Source organism: Odontesthes bonariensis, chromosome 7 (assembly GCF_027942865.1).
Source record: "Odontesthes bonariensis isolate fOdoBon6 chromosome 7, fOdoBon6.hap1, whole genome shotgun sequence".
Taxonomy (NCBI): domain Eukaryota; kingdom Metazoa; phylum Chordata; class Actinopteri; order Atheriniformes; family Atherinopsidae; genus Odontesthes; species Odontesthes bonariensis.
This window is the reverse complement of record NC_134512.1, coordinates 64,835-83,927: the sequence shown is the minus strand read 5'-3', so window position 1 is coordinate 83,927 and position 19,093 is coordinate 64,835. Positions and strand designations below refer to the sequence as shown.

The following is a 19,093-nucleotide window of genomic DNA, read 5'->3' as shown; positions in this document are numbered from 1 at the left end:
CTCGATTAGCCAGGCTTTTTCTTCTTCCTAATGCACTGTGAAAGTGAACCAAACCAAATTAAGGTGTGAAAGTTTACGGTATTCCCCGCCCAATCGAACAGAGTGCCCCACATTACCCTGGTGTGCAAGCACCCTAAGAGGGTGAGTAGGTCTCTGTGGACTTTGAGAAAATCTATTTGAATCTAATGTAAAATAAAAGTTAATATTTACATGAATGTTAAAGTCACTCACTGCCATGAATTTATCCGTACTAGATCCCTAACTAAGATAAAAAATCTGATAATTCAGACTGAAACTCCAAGTGGGACGCTACTAAACAACAAACTTTGAACTTTGAAACTCAGAGCTAAAAGAGCTAAAAAACTAATCCTGGGTCTAGGACTGATTAGTAACCCTGATTTGAGGATCGCTGCCATTTCTCTTACTCTGCCTTTGGTTAAAGGAACATGGACAAGACAAAATATATCAATATGATGATCACAAATCAAGTCATTCACTAACAGAGACTTGGAAAGATATTCAGCAAACTGTAACTGTTTGCAAACTGTTTGATAGTTTTATGTTTTTGTTCACCCAAATTTTTTTATTTGCTCTTCTACAACTTTGTGTCCTGGTCTCAATCCTGGGTTGTCATGTTTTTCACAAGTTCTACAACTACATCGAATTCTACATCCACCTAGGTCCTGTCTGATGCATGCTGTCTCCTTTCATTATTCCTGTGACATTCAGAGTTATTTCCCAAATAATCATGTTCTCATGTTTTTTGGACTCAGAAAAGGTGGAGGATTATATTATTAGATCATTTGGTATACTCTCGGGACATATGCTGTACTGCATCCTTTGCTTTGGGCCACTGTTCAATAATCTGGAATGCTGTACCAATATGTCATTGTAGAAAGACCTGAGCTGAAGGCAAAGCTTTTTTTTCTTGTTTTCTTTTGAGGAAAAACTGTCAGTGTTCCTGTCACATTCCAACCTATGGAGCCTGAATTGGATAAGCGTGTCTTGAAAATGGATGGATGAATGGTTAAAAGTATGCTAACTGTGCTGTTAATGCCTGAAATGTTTATGCAGTGTTCTGTCCTTACAATAGCATTGGATGGTTTGAAACATCTATGTCTTTTTTTTCCTAGTAATCCAGTTTGGTTTTGTCACATTGTTTGTGGCATCCTTTCCACTGGCTCCACTCTTTGCTCTGCTCAACAACATAATAGAAATACGCCTTGATGCTAAGAAATTTGTGACAGAGTTGCGAAGACCAGTGGCGGCGAGAGCCAAAGACATTGGTGAGTTATATTCGTAGCTCTTGTAAAGTTTTTTTTAAAATGTAAAGGCTATTAGATTAAAAATGTTGACAAAAATACATCAGGATACGGCTCATTAATAGATATGTATTTATGTCCACAGGTATATGGTATAACATATTGCGAGGGGTAGCAAAAGTGGCTGTCATTATTAATGTAAGTAATCAAGCATAAAAGAACTCATACACTTACACAAACACACACGCATACAAAGACACACACAGTATAAAAATAAACAGTCTAAAGTTTCATCAAACCTTCCTATTTATTTTGATAGTAAATATATTGTGTCCAAAGATGGTTAATAGCTTACATTCAACAAACATTTTTATGAAACTCATTAATTATGGGGCTTCTGCCAAAAGTCAGAAGTTAAGGCCGATTTCAGACCAGAGCGTGGCGTGGCGGCAGCGAAACGACGGCAGTCTTACGCCGGTTATCAGGCGGTGTGTTCAACTTGGCTTTTCACACTGGACAGTCCGCAGCCGCGGTAGTTCTGCTCCAGCCCTGTCTGCATTCCCCATTCATTTCAACGGCACACCGCCGGCCGCCGCCGGCCGCTGCCGTCCCAATTCCGCTCGAGTTCTATTTTCCAAAAGCAGCGCGGGACGGAGGCGTCTCCGCGCCGCTACCGCCCGACTACCGCCGCGTCGGTGTGCAAGGACAGATCTGTTTCCATGTATTTTCACCTCCGCCGGTGAAAATCGCTTCCGTTCCGCCACGCTTTGCCGCCCTGGTCTGAAATGGCCCTAATAATTAAGAATCTGAGCACTGACCTTCACAACCAGCAGTTATAACATTAAACATGCACAATGACTACAAAAACTTCTCCTTTAAAATAGTACATTAGAGTTTATTAAACTTAGCACAATGATTAAATCAATGTTACTTTCATTGATAGACACTAACTGTCTGTTAAGCTACCACGCTATGTAAAAGATAAGGAATAAAAGACAGACCATCGGTGTAGATGTCTGTGTGTGTTTGTATGGGAAAATAGGGAAGTACCATGAGACAAAGCAGTAGCCGTGATCATGTGATGGTAAGGGGACAAGATGGTGACCATGTGCTCAGTAAGTCACTAAGTGCAAGCCAGAACAATGAGATTGTTGAGTCAAAATGGAGGCAAGAACCATATGTTAGCCAGAGAAGCTACAACAATGGCAGACATGTTGCCCCTAACCTTCTGCTAACAGGAGCTCTCTGGGTTCTTTGTCTGTGTAAGCACATTTGCCAGCTTATGAAAGCGAATGGCGGACCTGCAGAGTAGGATATCCAAATCCCTGTCTTTGTGTCCATTTCTGGTTAACAGACTTCAAATGTCAGTGTGTGACTTATGTCTAAGGTGCCTGGTTAAACAAAAGGAGGATGGTTAGTTTGGATGCAAAATCAAAACCAACATCAACTTGACCAAGATTAAACTTACTGTCTAAACATTATTGCAACAAAACCTTAACAGTGACAACTCAATACAATGCACTTTTTACAATCCACAGTTTAATCCACATATAATGGTTTAGGGTCTTAAAGTCTTCGAAAACACGAAGGAGAACCAAGGCTCAGATGTGTAAAATTTATTGGCCAATTTTTCAGGGATGACTATCAAATGCTGACCTTCAGTCTACCAAAACTATGCTCACATAAGTGTGTTTGTGTATTGTAGAGGGCTATGGACCATGCTTCCTCTGTGGAGTGGTTTGCATACTTTGGCTTATTGTAAGGAGGGTTTCCTGGGCAACAGTTTTGTTGTTATCAGGGTCAAGAGTCAAAGTTGACAAGGCTGGAATCAATGATACTGGAAGCAAGAGTTTTTAGTGGAGAATATTCTTTAATACTGTGTACACAGGGTCATAGCTCGCATGCATCAGAAGTAAAACCTCCAACAAAGAAACCAGGTCCTATTCATACCCTAATGTACGTGCAAAACAACACATCTGTCTTTCAGTGTGATCTTCCTCTCATGATTTCTATGAGGAATGTCCGGACATCCTGGCTCTATCTTGACGTGTGTCAAGAAAATTCTCTCGAAATTAGGCTAAGAGTCGCTGGAGACAATTAACACAAAACATTTAATCTTGCAGCAAGGAAACAAGTCCTACCCCATCACATAGTAAAGCTTTTTCTCACCGTATAACTTCATGATATTTTTAACATTTCCCTCCTGTTTATGCAAGGAGAAAAAGAAGGATTAAACACATTTAGGAATACATGTCTATATATCTTTTTTTTCAATTAACATTCTTTGCATAACCTTGTATATCTTCTGGATAATTTTTTTTAATTTTTTTTTAAAAACATTTTTGGGGAGCTTTTTAAGCCTTTAATGGACAGGATAGTTAAAGAGAGAGACAGGAAGCAGGGGGCAGAGAGAGGGGGAATGACATGCAGTTAAGGGCCGTCTGTATCCTCTATACATGGGGAGCCTGCACAACCCACTACGCCACCGACCACCCCATCTTCTGGATCATCGTTCAACACTTCAAAGAGATTTTCATTAAACAAATCATTGCGAATTTTCTCGGGGTCCTGCAAGGCACTTCTTTGCACTTTAAATGTTATCTGCATCCTTGTCTCCATCATCCTCGTGTAGCTCGTCATCATCATCACCCTCTACCTGTTGATACATTTTGCGGGTAAGGGTGGTCTCAATCAGTCTTTGGGACAGTCCTCTCAAGCATGGGATACAACAATAACCACAGGTGACTACTATAGCTGCTACAACAGACAGAAATAGCAGTACTGAAGTAACTAGTCCGCTCCACCGGCCAAACCACATCTCCATCATGCCAGTGAAGGGGTCGATGATCCCGGAGTTCTCTGTCAGCTCTGCGGAGAGTGATGCGAGTCCGCCTAGGACCCTGGTGATGCTGCCATCTGGGGAAGTATTGTCAGGAATAAAGGTGCAAAAAAAGTTCCAAACATTTTACACACCCCTCCTTTCTCTGCCAGCATCATATCCGCGATAATTCACCGCGAGAAGTGGAAAGTCTCGCCGCTATCTGTGCCTGTCTCTAGCACGTTTGAATCTACTGTCTGTGAGCTATCTGGTCCCACTCCAACCATCATTGCTGCTGTCTACCGTCCCCCAAAACCGAATAGTGACTTTTTAACTGACTTTGCTGATTTTCTCACCCATCTATCCTCTCTCTCACCAAACATAATACTGCTTGGTGATTTCAATATCCACATGGACAATACCAATCTGCCTCTCACCAAAGACTTCACCTCCTGCCTATAGAGTTTTGGATGTCAACAACATACCACTATTCCCACACACTCTAAAGGACACATTCTAGATTTAATCTGCTGCTCTGGCGTCACCCCAGCTGATGAACTATCCCAGCAGTCAATGGGCGAGAGGCGGGGTACACCCTGGACAGGCCGCCAGTCCATCGCAGGGCCACACAGAGACAAACGAGACAAACAACCATGCACGCTCACACTCACTCCTACATAAAAACCCATCTGTTCAAAATGGCTTATTCTGTTTGATATCAACTTCCTTGTCCCAGCCTTTGTTTGTAACAATCCATATTCTGTCTATTTGTGATATTGTTATGTTTTTGTTTTTTACTACTTGTGATATTGATGTGTTTTTATCTACTTAATGTACGGTGACCTTGAGTGTCCAGAAAAGCGCCTTCTAAAATAAATTTATTATTATTATTATTATTGTTATTTATTTATTTATTCATCCTTGACTTAATTATTCTATTGTGTCTCTCCACCAAACATGCTGATTGTGGATGATATATGCACAGTGTTTTCTAAGGTCTATTTTTAAGTTATTTGCCATCAGGGAGATGACATTGTTTACAAAGTGTGTCCCATTATCACTATAGATCTTTTCAGGAATTCAAAATCTAGGAAATATTTCATTCACCAGTGCTTTTGTTACTGAAAGTACATCTGCCGGTGCACATGGACATACTTCAACTCATTTGGTAAAAACATAAATTATCACCAGGCAGAACCGTTTTCCTTCACGTTTATTTAGTTCAATAAAATCCACACAAACGCGTTAAAGGGCATTTTGGCCTCGAGAACTGCCCTCGCCCCGGTCCTAGGCCACCTTGTGGATCATATTTTGCACATATTAGACATGTTAGATAAAAACTCTTTGAGTAATTAATAAAACCATGCGCTGTAAAAACCTTGTTCATTATTGCTACCATCCCTCCTGAAGAAACATGACATGGTCCATGGCTCAATACTGCAGCATATTTAAACAAGCTCTTTGGCAAAATGGGTTTTCCTTCAGGTCACTCATATAAGTCCGACTGTGCATTGTAAGCGGCACCTGTATTTTGCAACATCTGTCTTTCAGTTTGTGTGGCTGCTTTTTGCATATCACATAACACTTTATGGTTTATTTCTATGTGAGTTTCCACTTTGGAGAGGTTTTCTGCTGGTAACTGAGCAGCCTTTGTTGCTTCTTCATCTGCTTTTCTGTTACTTTTTGAGACAGGATCAGTGCTTTTAGTATGTGCAGCACATTTACAAATTGCTACTTTAGCTGGCAGTTTGAATAGCATCTAATAATGCTAAAATCAAGTCTTTATGATTTATAGATTTACCTGTGGAAGTTGTCATTCCTCTGTTTATCCATTACTGTGCAAACACGTGTACAGTGTAAATGTTAACAACCTTTCCATTTCCTAATTTACAAGCTTCAGTTAAAGCTACCAATTCAGCTGCTTGACCAGAGTACTTTTTTGGTAGTGGTCTTTTGAAGAGAACTTCGGTTTCTGTTACTATAGCATTTGTTCCATCATGGTACTTCCTGCTTGACCTGTCTATTAACATAGTTATTTCTGCATTTTCATAAGGTGTATCAGTCAAGTCTGGCCTGGGTAAAACACTGATAGTTATTTCTGCCATGCAATCACGAGGCTCTCCATCTTGTGCAGTAAGCAGCAGTGTGGATGGATTAAGTGTAGTACATCTTTCTACAGCAATACTTGGCTGTGAAAGGATAACTGTCATGCAGGAGAAATGTCTGGAGGGAGACAGATGAGATATTTTGTTCTGCAACAATATCACAGCCACTGCACGAGGTACTTTAAGTGTTAATGGGTGAAATAACACTATAGTTGCTGATGAGAGCACTCCCATTAGAGTATGGCAACCCGACCGAAGCCTGACGGGCCCGGCTTCTGGAGAACTGAAAGTCGTGGAAAATGAGAGGGGGAAATCCACTGTGTGGAAACGCTTTAAGCTATAATGGATTATGGTGGATAATGGTGCGCTGTCACCAATGTGTATTTACTGATTAGGGTGCGCCATCTTGCGTTGGTCACTGGTCTCGGGCTTCCGGCGGGCTCGGACACAAATATTTTAATTAATCTCTGGCTCGGGTCTGAATTGAGAACTTTTCTGTCGGTTGAGGGCCGGGCTCGGACAGAAAAATCCGGCCCGAATCAGGCTCTAACTCCCATAGACGCTGCTACTACTACTTGAACACAAGATGGCAGTGCTCTGGCCACTGCATCTAATCTGGAGGAGCAGTTATCTATTGGTCTGGACTTCCCCCTATGTGCTTGAGTTAACACTGTTGTCATATACCCATCCTTGCAATCTATTTAAGTTGACTTTTTATTGATACCCGAAGGTAGATTGGTCCTCCGCTTTTAACCCATCCAGGTTGGCACCTGTTGACACACACACAGGGTCACACACTCAGAGACAGATGCCAGCCTGGAGCGGTATCTACTCTTTGAACTAAGGGTTTTGAATAATCTGGTAATCCTAGAACAGTTGTTCTATTTCATTCTTCCTGACCGCCAGAGGGTAGTGGTTTCAGCACTGGATATCTCCATCTCACATATGTGCAGATCGAGTTATTATACCAACAAAGTCACCTGTGAAGAAGAAGAACTTTTATTTATATATCACCTTTCATAGATAAAAATCACAAAGTGCTTTACACAGTAAAACAAAATTACAAAGAGAAAACAAGTTCATATATAGATACAAAAAGTGACTTCGGGCCAATCAACTAAAAGCCTATCTAAAGAAGAATGTCTTCAGCTGCTTCTTAAAAGAATCCACAGACTCCGCCTCACTAAGGGACACAGGCAGCTTGTTCCATAATTTAGGAGCAAAAGCCTGGAAAGACAAGTCTCCTCTGGTTTTAAAGGAAGTCCTTGGGACCATGAGGAGGTTCTGGCCTGAGGACCGAAGACCATGACCATGTGATGACGTAGGGTGCACGCCCCAGTATAAAGGGCTGTGTATACTCTCGCAGCAGTGTGTCACAGTGAGCTTGTCGCAGACACGACGCAGTTATTTTTGATTTATGCCTACTTTTGAAGCGCTGTCTGCGCTATGTTAATCCCACGCCACAACGCAAGAGGGACAATCACGAACAAGCTAGGATTGTGGGTGTTACGGTTACGGAGGTCATTCAACAACAATGGCGACTGGACGAGTGCGCACTTTGATTGAGATGCAGCTGATCGATCTAGAAATAGAAGAAATATTGCTACTACTGGAGCTGGCAGAGAGGCGAAAGAATCGTCACGGTTAGCACGGTTAGCGTCACCATTAGCCGGTTAGCAAACCGGAAATACGCATAGTGTAGAGCCAGTGGTGTAGTCTACCTTTTTGAGGTGGGTATACTGTATAGTTGGCCAGTCATAGGCCCGTGGTACCAAACTAGGGGTCGGGACTCGGGACCCCTCGGGACCAATAGTAGCCCCTTAATGCACGCCGTACCTCCAGTGGCGCGCTGTAATAGTCATTGAAAAGTTAAGTACCATAGTACTACAATACTATGACATAACACAGGGCTTTTAATAATGCACTACGACTTGGTCATTGCCATTCTGGTAACAGCACATTTATAATGCTGTCTTAACGTGTTAAGGGACAAACATGTTTGTGGGGTCGCAGCTTTGCACTTACCTGCCCCTTGCATGCATGAGGGACAGCATAAACTCACTTTGATTGTGTGGACTGTGTGCTGTGTATCTCAGTGGCAATGGGACTCCCTGTGACACTTAATCTTTGTACTCATCCCTCATAGAGCGAGGCCTAACAGAGTGATTGTTTTAAAGCAGCAGAACACCATCACATCTTGAGAAAGGTTGTTTTTTATATATATATATATATATATATATATATATATATATATATATATATATATATATATATATATATATATATATATATACACAAGGGCTGTCAGAATTAATTAATTGGAATATATATATATATATATATATATATGTATTACATTCGTTTATATATGTAATATACATAAAAAAATATATATACACACACATCCATTTTAGTTTTCCACCTTCCACTCCTATAGGGGGCGCTGTTGTGCGTTAGAGAATCACCGCTTTCAACTAATACAAAGAAGAAGAGTTTCTATGGGACGTTATTGTCAAACAACTGATAGTGAATCGCTGGGAGATTGACTGACTGCCGCAATTTCCGAATGAATGCTATTCTGAAGTGTTGTCGTTGTATTGTTAAATTATAACAAGGCTTCCATGAGAAGTGGTAGTTGATGAAACGTGGCTGTGCTATTCTAAATGTTGAAAAACGAATTTTAGGTGGGTATACTGAGCATTTTAGGTGGGTATACGGAAATCCACCAAAAAAAGAGGTGGGTATACGCCGTATACCTGCGTTCAACGTAGACTACACCACTGTGTAGAGCGGATGTAGAGTTGACCAATCAGAGGCATCCTTTCTCTCCTCCCTGCGGCGATGTCTGCGGCACTGTCTGCGGTCAGTTACAATTTTGGGGAGGTGCACCAGAGTGTCTGCGTAAGGGGCGGGGGCATGTCTGCGTTAACTGCGACACACACGCAGACAACCTGGTTTCCGACCATAAATCAGCCTTAAGACCCCCACGTCATCACGCAATCTGTTCCTTCTATCTTCTCGCAATTGAGGAAAACTCAACTTGATAGCAGGTCAAAAATTGGCTCGCCGCTGGTAGTCTCGTAACCTGAGGGTTGGTGCTTCGGCTCTTTGTCCACCAGAGACTGCGGCAAGCCGCTCATTCTTTCACGTGTGTCTGTTCTTTCGGTGGAAAAGCGGTGATCTCGCCATTTCGATTCACACTGAATTACTCCAGACAGGTAAGTTGCTTAATTGTTAGCAGATGATAAGAGCCGGCGTCTAGCCAGGCTTGTATTGTGTTGAACAGCGGTGATCTCGCCGTTTCGATTCGCACTGAATTACAGCAGACAGTTACGTTGCTTAATTGTTAGCAGATGAAAGGAGCCGGCGCCTCGCCGGGCTTGTATTTGTTTTGAACAGCGGTGTTTTCGCCGCATGTTATATTACAGCTACGTTGCTTGACTCTCTGCTTTCGGAGGTTTGCAGCAGCAGTAAGCACGCCATTAGACATCTTACTTTAACTTGTTGGGCAGTGTGGAGTGCACTGACTCATTGAAATAAATATGTTCTTGAGGAACGCGTTTGATCTTTATTTTTGTGTGGGTGTACGGCACAGTGTCTCCACTCTGACTGTCTCACACTGTTTATGGGATAATTTACTGAATTATTCCTTCGTTTTTTGTAAACTGTCCCACTTGATGACATGTTGAGCTCGCATGTCTGTAACTCTTGTATGTACCCCTCCAACCTGAGGATGGCCATGATCAGTGTCCGGCCTGTCTTGGTGTTGAACACCTGAGGACAGGTTTATCTGACAACCCATGTATGATTCAGATTCAGATTCAGAAAACTTTATTTATCCCATCAGTGGGCAATTAGGTTTGCAGTCCCAGTCTCCATCAATCAACATTAAAGTATAAATAAGAAAAATAGATAGATAAAACATATACATCTTAACACACACATACAGTCAAACACCCTGTCCTGTCAGTGATGAACAGCGCTCAGTAAATCAAATTGTCAGTAATATACTCTATCCCTACACCTTATTTAATAATCTAATGGTTGTAGGAATGAAGGATCCAAAATACCTTTTTGTTTTTGTCCTGACAGAATAATAGCGCCTCCCAGAGGGCATTAATGGAAATTCACCACCTAAAACATGATCAGGCTGACTTATGATACTTTTAGCCTTTTGGACTGCCTGTTTGTTAAACAGAGCACTCAGACTGTTTAGCTGTGTTCCAATAATCTTTGATGAAGTGTTAACAATGCTGCTGAGACTGTTCTTGTCTTTGACTGATAGGCTATTGTACCAACATAAAAAAGAAAAAGTTAAAAGACTCTCAATAAAAGACTGATAAAAGTTACGTAAAATGGTTTTAGAGACACTGAAGGAGTTAAGCTTCCTCAGCAGATGAATTCTCTGTTGTCCCTTTTTGACAATTGTCTCAGTGTTTACATGAAACTTGAGCTCACTGTCAAATATTGTACCTAAGTACTTGTAAGAATCAACGATTTCCACATCCCCCCCATGTATGACACTTGCTATTGGTTCTGCCTTTGCCCTCCTGAAATCAATTATGAGCTCCTTTGTTTTGGCTACATTTAAATCTAAAAGATTATTGTCGCACCACTTCACAAATGATGTCAACGCTAGCCCATGACTGGAACGTGGACCTCGGAATAAAGATAACAGTGCAGTGTCATCTGAAAACTTGACTAGGTGGCTTCCTTGTTGGGAAGACCTGCAGCTATCTGTGTACAAAATAAATAACAAGGGAGAGAGTACACATCCTTGCGGCGAGCCAGTATTTGAAGTAATAGGTTGGGACAAATGACCATTTACAAAAACTCTCTGTGTTCTATCTGTTAAAAAATGTAAAAGTAGCAGCAATAGTTGATTCTGTACCTGAAAATCATTTGTTAGTCTCTCGATCAGGATATGTGGCTGCATTTTGTTAAAAGCAGAAGAAAAATCTGCAAATAAAAGCCTAACATGGGACCCAGGCTTCTCCAAGTGTTTGTATACTGTATCTAAAATAAAAAGTTTTGCGTCATCCACACTTCTACCAGTTTGATAAGCAAACTGTAATGGATCCAGTTTTCCAGTGACCAAGGACATAATTTCAGCTTTAAGGATTTTTTCAAAATTTTTCATCACCAAGGACGTAAGAGCTACTGGTCTAAAATCTTTCAACTCCTTGGGTTTATTTAGTTTGGCTAGTGGAATTATGGTGGAGCTCTTCCATATCTGGGGAATATGGCCTTCTTTTGCACACATATTGAAGAGGCCGGTGAATACTCCACTTAGTTGGTCTGCACAGAAGCGTAATGTGTGCCCACAAACAGCATCAGGACCAACAGCCTTCCTAATATTGACCTTCTTAAACAGGGATGTTACTCGTTCCTGAGATATCATTAGGTCATTATTATGAACCAGAGTGTTCCTCAACATAGAAATATTATCAGAGAAGTCAGATGATTCAAAACGTGAGTAAAATAAATTAAAAGCATTAGGAAGATCACATGACTCAACCCCTTGAACAGTAATAGGCATTCTCCTTTCAGCTTGCTGGTTTAATGATGCCATTGACTTAATTCCTCGCCAGGCGGCTCTAAGATCCCCCCCACTGTATTGTTCTTCTACTTTCCTTCTATATTTCATTTTAGCTTTCCTGATCTCATTTTTTACTTCTTTGGACACTGCTTTAATCTCTCAAATGTCCCCAGTGTAGAAAGTCCTCTTTTTCTTGTTAATGACAGATTTAAGTTCTTTCGTCACCCATGGTTTATTGTTCGGAAAAGTAACAGTTGTCTTAGTGGGGATAACCATGTCCACACAGAATGTGACGTATGATGATACAGTGTCTGCAAGTTCATCAATGTTCTCAGACCCCTCCTGAAAGCACTCCCAGTCCGTGCACTCAAAACATGCTTGAAGTGAGGAGATACTGTCCTCTGACCAGACTTTCACCGTTCTCTCCTCATGTTCTACGCGTCTAAAAGAAGGTTTGTACACTGGCGCGAGTTAGACGCTGTTGTGGTAGGAAGCTCCCAAGGACGGCATGGGTATGGAGCTGTAAGCCCCCCTTACTGACCCATAACACAGATCAATAGAGGTCATTTTCTGTGTTGTAGCGCAAGTGACATATTGCTCATACGTTCTCATAGTCCTACTCAAATCACAGTGGTTAAAATCCCCCAAAATTAATTTAGGTGCGTCGGGGCAAATTTCGTCCAGTTTGTGCGTAGTGTCTGCAATCAGCTGAGCAGCAGCTGCTGCATTAGCGCGTGGGTGAATATATACCAATGTATAAAAAAGTTGTAGGAACTCACGTGGAAGGTAGAAGGGGCGGAGTGAGATGGAAAGCAGTTCTATGTCGGCGGTACAGATTTTTTTCCCTGACCGTGATGATGTTGCAATACCGCTCATTGATATAAAAACACACCCCTCCTCCTCTGCTTTTCCCTGTCGTCTCCGATGACCTGTCAAGCCTAATTGGGCTTCCAAACCCAGTTATTGACAGATCCTCGTCTCGATCTTGGCCGGTGAGCCATGATTCCATGAAAGCGAGTAAACATGACTCCCTAATCTCCCCTCTGGTCTTAGTCCATAATTCCAGTTCGTCAGTCTTGTTGCGGATGGATTGCACATTTGATAGCAGTATAGTGGGAAGCGGTGGTAACTTGCGGCGATTATCCAACCGAAAAGTTTTGAGTCTCCGGCGTAGGCTGCCTCTCTTTCCTCTTTTCCGAGGCCTCGGGGCCGGCGGTTTATACTGCAGTGCCCTCGGGATGATATTAGGGATAATCCCGGAGATTGAAGACCGCAATGACAGGAGAAACTCTCTGCTGTATGCTCTCCCGGTAATTCCAAGTCCACCTGCTTCCCAACAGGTAGGGGAACAGTAACAACGATACAACGATACCGAGAGGAAGAGCACAAAAAGCTCCAAGAGAGTTCCCAAAATTTGCATGGCTGAAAATCACTGACAGTACACATTCATACGCGAAATTAAGTTTAAAAGAGTCCGTTTAAGCAGTTCAAAACATTAAAAGATAGAGACGCAGGCTGCTGGGTCGCATGCGAAGGAGCGCCCCGGCTGTATGAACTGTGGCGAATTGTCTCAAGGGTCTGACGGTTCATTGTGTGGATCAGAAGCTGGCCGTGCCTCACTGGAACCAGCAATTCGGATGGCTTTAGCCCACCTGGGTCTGGATTACGCTCCCGTCATAGCAGCTCCTTCGAGTGCTTTTTTTTAAGCAGGCGCCACAACCTGCATCTTTCTCTGTCCCTTCTTCGAAGCCCTATATTGAAGAGCTCCAACGCTGCTGGGCAGATCCAAAATAGCTGTCTCATCACGCCAGTGATTGCAGGAATTTGGCAGCCATGCAGGAGGTAGGCAGCTATGGGTTGGATCGTATGGCCCCAGTCGAGCCTTCCATTGCCTCTTTGATAGTCTCACCCAATGAGGCTCTCAGACTTGATGCCCGCTGTCCCCATCCACAGTGCCGGCTGACCGATGATCTCCTTGTTAGGGCTTATAATATAGCGGCAAGCATGGGCCGTATTGGTAATTCCTTTTCCCACCTTAAACTGGGCCTGTCTCAGATCCTGCAGGAATCTAGTGTAGACTCCTCTGCTCAGACCCTAAGTGATGCATCTCTTCAGAGATTTGCATTCATGTCTAGGGAGCTCGGCGGGGGTCGGACCTGATGTTCAAAGGGCCGGCGCTTCTCTCAACAGCACATCAGCTACTGGGAGAGGGATACCACGGACCCGTGGGTGGTATCCACGCTGTCCAAGGGATACACACTGCAGTTCCGACGCCGGCCACCGACTTCCAGCGGGATCACGATGTCTGTGGTCAGAGATCCCGCAAAATCCCTCGCCCTCAACAGGGAGCTGGCAACCCTCTTAGACAAAGACGCCATCGAGCCTGTCGAGTGGCATACATGGCTATTTTTTTATTCCGAAGAAGGATGGCGGGTTCCACCCGATCCTCGACCTGCGGGGGCTGAACAGGTTTTTAAGACTCCTGCCATTCCGAATGTTGCGGATGGCAGACATTCTCCAGTCAGTGGCACGGGGGGCCTGGTTTGTGTCAGTAGATCTCAAAGATGCCTATTTTCATGTGCCTATTGCTCCACACCACAGGCAGTTCCTGAGATTCGCATTTCAGGGCCGGGCTTACCAATTCAAGGTGATGCCATTCGGTCTCTCACTTGCCCCTCGCATATTTACGAGGTGCGTGGCAGCGGCCCTTGCTCCCATACAAGCCAGGGGTTTGACAATCTTGCCATATCTAGACGATTGGCTACTTGTTTCCCCAACTGCAGAGCAGGCAGTCAGAGACACTGCTCTGCTCCTTGGACATGTGAACCGACTGGGCCTCACAGTCAATTACTCCAAGAGCAGAACCCTCATTGTCGATGAGAGCCTTCCTTTCTCAAAAGAGAGTGGAGAATATTTTGCAACTCATTGGTTGCTTCCAGAATGGCAGAGTATTGCGGTACGGCCTCTTTCTCAGACTACTGGGCATGCTGACGGCAGCATCCATGGTGATTCTCCTGGGTCTCCTTTCCTTACGGCCCCTTCAAATCTGGGTCAACACACTTCACTTGGATCCCAAGTGGCACAGGGGCAGGAACGTAAGGGTATCCAGTCCTTGCTGTCGAGCTCTGAGGCCTGGGAGGAGACGGGAGTATCTGGCCAGGGGGGTTCCCCTAGGCGTAATCCCTGCCCGCCGAGAGGTTGTGGAGACGTATGCCTCTCTGTTAGGTTGGGGTGCCGTCTGGCAGCGCAAGACCATCAACGGCAGATGGAGCGCACAGCACAGTTGGGAACATATAAATGTCCTCAAGCTCAGGGCAATATATCTCGCACTGCAACATTTTCTTCCTGTATTGAAGGGGCGGCATGTTCGTCCGCACAGACAGCACCTCAGCAGTGTATCACATAAATCATCATGGTGTCACCAGGTCCAAGCAGGGGCTCCAGGTGTCAAAGCAGCTCCTAACGTGGGCATTTCCCCACTTCCTGAGCCTCAGGACCGTACACCTTCCAGGTGTACAGAACAGTGTGGCGGTTGTTCTCTCCCGCCATAGGCTGCCACAGGGCGACTGGAGACTCCACCCAGAAGTGGTGGAGCTGATTTGGAGCCGATATGGCAGAGCAGAGGTGGATGTTTTTGCCTCAGAAACATCCTCACATTGTCCCCTTTGGTACTCACTGATTGGGGGGACCAGCCCTCTGGGACAGGATGCTTTGGCTCATGTTTGGCCACCCCGCCTTCTTGATTGATTGATTGATTGAGAGACTTTATTAATCCCCAATGGGGAAATTAAATGCCACCTGGTCATCCACACGGCACATAACAAACACATAGACAAACACATAATAAATAAATAAGAGCTGAAAATAAATGAGAAACAAGAAACAAGAAACAGTCCATCATAAAAACACACAAAGAATCACCACAACAAGTAAAAACACATAAAACCACTAAAAAAGCGCACTTCTTTATGCCTTTCCTCCAATTCTGCTCATTCGTGTGACGCTGGAAAGAGTGCGACAGAAGGGCCACAGACTGCTACTGGTGGCCATGGTTTCCAGTGCTGCTGAAACTACTCCAGGGGTAACCATGGCGCCTCCCAAGGAGACCGGACCTCCTCTCTCAACTAGGGGGACGCATGTGGCATCAGAATCCGGGTCGCCTTCAGCTTTGGGTCTGGCCATTGGGAGCCAGGACCCACTCCTGGCATCATGTGACCAGTCGGTGATCCACACAGTATTAAGTTCCAGGGCTCCCTCCACTAGGTCACTCTATGCTAATAGTTGGAAGCTTTTCTCTAAGTGGTGCCAGACACAGAGTGAGGTGCCGGAGAACTGCTTGGTGGCCATCATTCTACGTTTCCTGCAGTCATTATTGGACGCAGGCAAATGTGCATCAACCTTAAAGATTTATGCGGCGGCCATTTCGGCAGGACATGCCAGAGTAAACAACCAGACAGTGGGGTCACACTATCTGGTTAGTCAGTTCTTGAGGGGCACACAGAGGCGTAGGCCGTCAAGGGTCACCGTGGTACCATCATGGGACTTGACCTTGGTTTTGAGGTCAGTGTGTCGGCCCCCATTTGAACCCATAGGAGAGGCAGAACTCAGGTGGCTGTCTGCAAAGATGGCATTTCTGCTGGCAATCACATCAGCAAAGCGAGTGGGTGAGCTCCACGCCCTGTCAGTGAGCGAGATGTGTATGTGTTGGTATCCGGATGGGTCGGGGGTTACTCTCCTACCCAATCCCTCCTTCCTGCCAAAGAGGGTGCCTCCCTCACATGTAAACCGAGCAACTGAGTTTGCAGCATTCAGTCCACCAAGCTCGTCACAGCAGGGAACGGAGCTGTCAGAGCAGCTTTGCCCTGTTCGGGCACTCAAGGTATGTGTGGGCTACAGCCATTTTTCGTAAATCGGACAAACTGTTTGTTTGCTATGGGGGCTGTAGGAAAGGTCAACCTCTGTCAAAACATAGACTTTCAAAGTGGATTGTCAATGTGATTTTACATGCTTATACGTCACAGAGCCTACCTGCGCCTAGTAACGTGTGGTGCCACTCTACTCAGAGTGTGTCTACATCATGGGCAGCCTTGAAAGGGGTCTCTTTGCAGGACATCTGTGCTGCAGTGACCTGGGAATCCTCATGTACCTTTGCTCGCTATTATCGCGTCAATGTGGCTGCTCTACCTGCTGTGGCAATGGCTGTTCTATCAACAGCTTCCATGCCTTAATGCGGTAAGCATTCCTCGTGACCTTGTTGGCATTAGTCATCCAGTGCTGAAAGCACTGCCCTCTGGCGGTCAGGAAGAATGAAATAGAACGAGAGTTACGGATGTAACTACGGTTCTATGAATTCTGGAGTGAATTAATACGACTTAAACCTTTGGAAGACACAAACATTCCTTCTGGGTAGGGACCAGATTTTGGAAGTCTACACAAAGGAAAAGACTGATCGCCTAATTTACAACCGACCTATACCATAAACCCTTGATGCATTAACAACTTAAGATGAACAAACAAAGAACCCTCTTAGCAGGGCTGGACTGGGACCAAAAAATGGCCCGGGTATTGTTGGCCATGGCGGCCCACCATGAATATTTCAATCATTAATGTAGGCAAGGCTATAACGTATCTCGTGCCATTCGATTTTGTAGGCTTATGTAAAGTTGACTACAGATATTGCAAATACCCAATGACATCAGTCGTAGATATTAAGTGTGTCATTAATGTTTATGACACTCTCATGTAGACACCAAAGTGTTCAGTGTTATTTTAGCTTGTGATAACTATATTGTTTGCAGGTGTTACAGGTTACAGTTGCCCATGTAATATTAGTGAAACATTGCTTTGCTGAAATGGATTGATAGGTAACCGGAGAAATACGAAATTAATATTCCTGCCTCGGTCATTTTCGGTCATTTTCAACCCTCCGCTACATCAAACACAGACTGAGGAGTTGCCTTTCTGCCAGCAAACTGGAAGCCTTTATGTTGATGGCCACCGAGAAAGATGTTCTTGTGTCCCTTGATACTGACACAGTGATTGACAGAGTGGCAGAGAAGAGCGATTTAATGAAAAAACTGCTATTGTAAGGTGAGGAGATTTATTTAAATGAATACATTTGTGTTAGGATTTAATTGCATTTTTCACAGAAAGTGATGAGATTACTTGTGTGATCCTACATTAATGATGGTTTAAGTACTGTAATGCTAATGACAGGCGCATGTCACTTTTACACCTTCAAACAGGGCTCTCAAGTCACACACATTTCAACAAGTTCACACGCTCACACGCCACACATGCCATTTCTCACGCTGAGAAATGATCAACTTCGTCGCACAGAAATTCTAATGGCCGATACCATAAACGAGTCACTGGCAGGTTACTGTGCGCTCGTACAGCTCAGAACCCAGCTCTGGTACAGCTGTCTTGATTTAGAAACCCCCCCCCAAAAAAAAAAAAACGAAAGAAACCCTGCCGCGCACACAGCCCGGCCCCTGCCCCGCCCGAATCTCACTCCAAGCAAACTTGAAAACTTGAGAGCCCTGCCTTCAAATAAAGTAAATCTACTCATAGCATTCGTTGAAAATAAAGACTGAATGATCTCTGTGACAGAAACGCGCACGCACAGACACACACACACACACACCACAGTCGGTGACCACCTCCTAACCAACAAGGTTGTGCAAAAAAACAGGCTAGGCTTTTTTATTCGTGTTCCAGCCTGACTGGATAAAATAAGTAATAATTTCAGCATGATCAATTCCCCCCATACTGATGTAGTGAAGATGTAGCCTACCAGTCGTTTATCTATAAATACCTAATTTAAGTCTCCACGCACACGGAGAGCCCTCAGTCCTCCCATTAAAAAAACATGTCGTCATTCTGCTAACATTTCGCCTAACATTAGCCTACTTCTTACCGGGCTGGCTATTCTGACCTCCTCAATCTGTCCCTGGGTCACGTCTGTCTCCTCCTCCTCCTCCACCTCTGAATCCACCTCGATAGCTTCTTCCTCTGTGTTTGGCCAACACTGTTCTACTGCTGAGGATGTTGACGGCCCTGGCCCTGGACTTGATGGCCCTGCACCCGGTGCTGTGGTCGTGGTGGAAGCACTTGCAAACATGTCAGTAAGCCTCGCACATTTTGCTGCTTGTAGGCTTTTTAGCCTTTTATCTCGCAGCTTCTGTGCACCACCCTTTCGTTTCTGTTGTTTGTCCATTTCGGTTTTTGACTGTTCTCTCCTAGTCCGTTCAGCTCAAATGGTAGGATTGATGACCTGTGTCAACGGTGAGGGGAGGGGCGGGCCAAAGAGGTGCTGAGAGATTTCATAGGACTAGCCCATTGTCCTTCGAGAAATTCTACCAATGGC

At 44.1% G+C, this 19,093-nt stretch overlaps 1 protein-coding gene across 2 annotated transcripts in view; it reads left to right on the top strand.

Annotated features, from left to right (window-relative positions):
- The window catches only part of ano1b (anoctamin 1, calcium activated chloride channel b), a 226,703-nt gene that overhangs the window by 176,879 nt on the left and 30,731 nt on the right, over positions 1–19,093 (top strand). For both annotated transcript variants that reach the window (XM_075469194.1, XM_075469193.1), the window contains 2 exons: positions 1,134–1,286; positions 1,408–1,460. In XM_075469194.1, the coding sequence (XP_075325309.1) occupies positions 1,134–1,286; positions 1,408–1,460 (206 nt within the window). The remainder of the gene's footprint in view (positions 1–1,133; positions 1,287–1,407; positions 1,461–19,093) is intronic.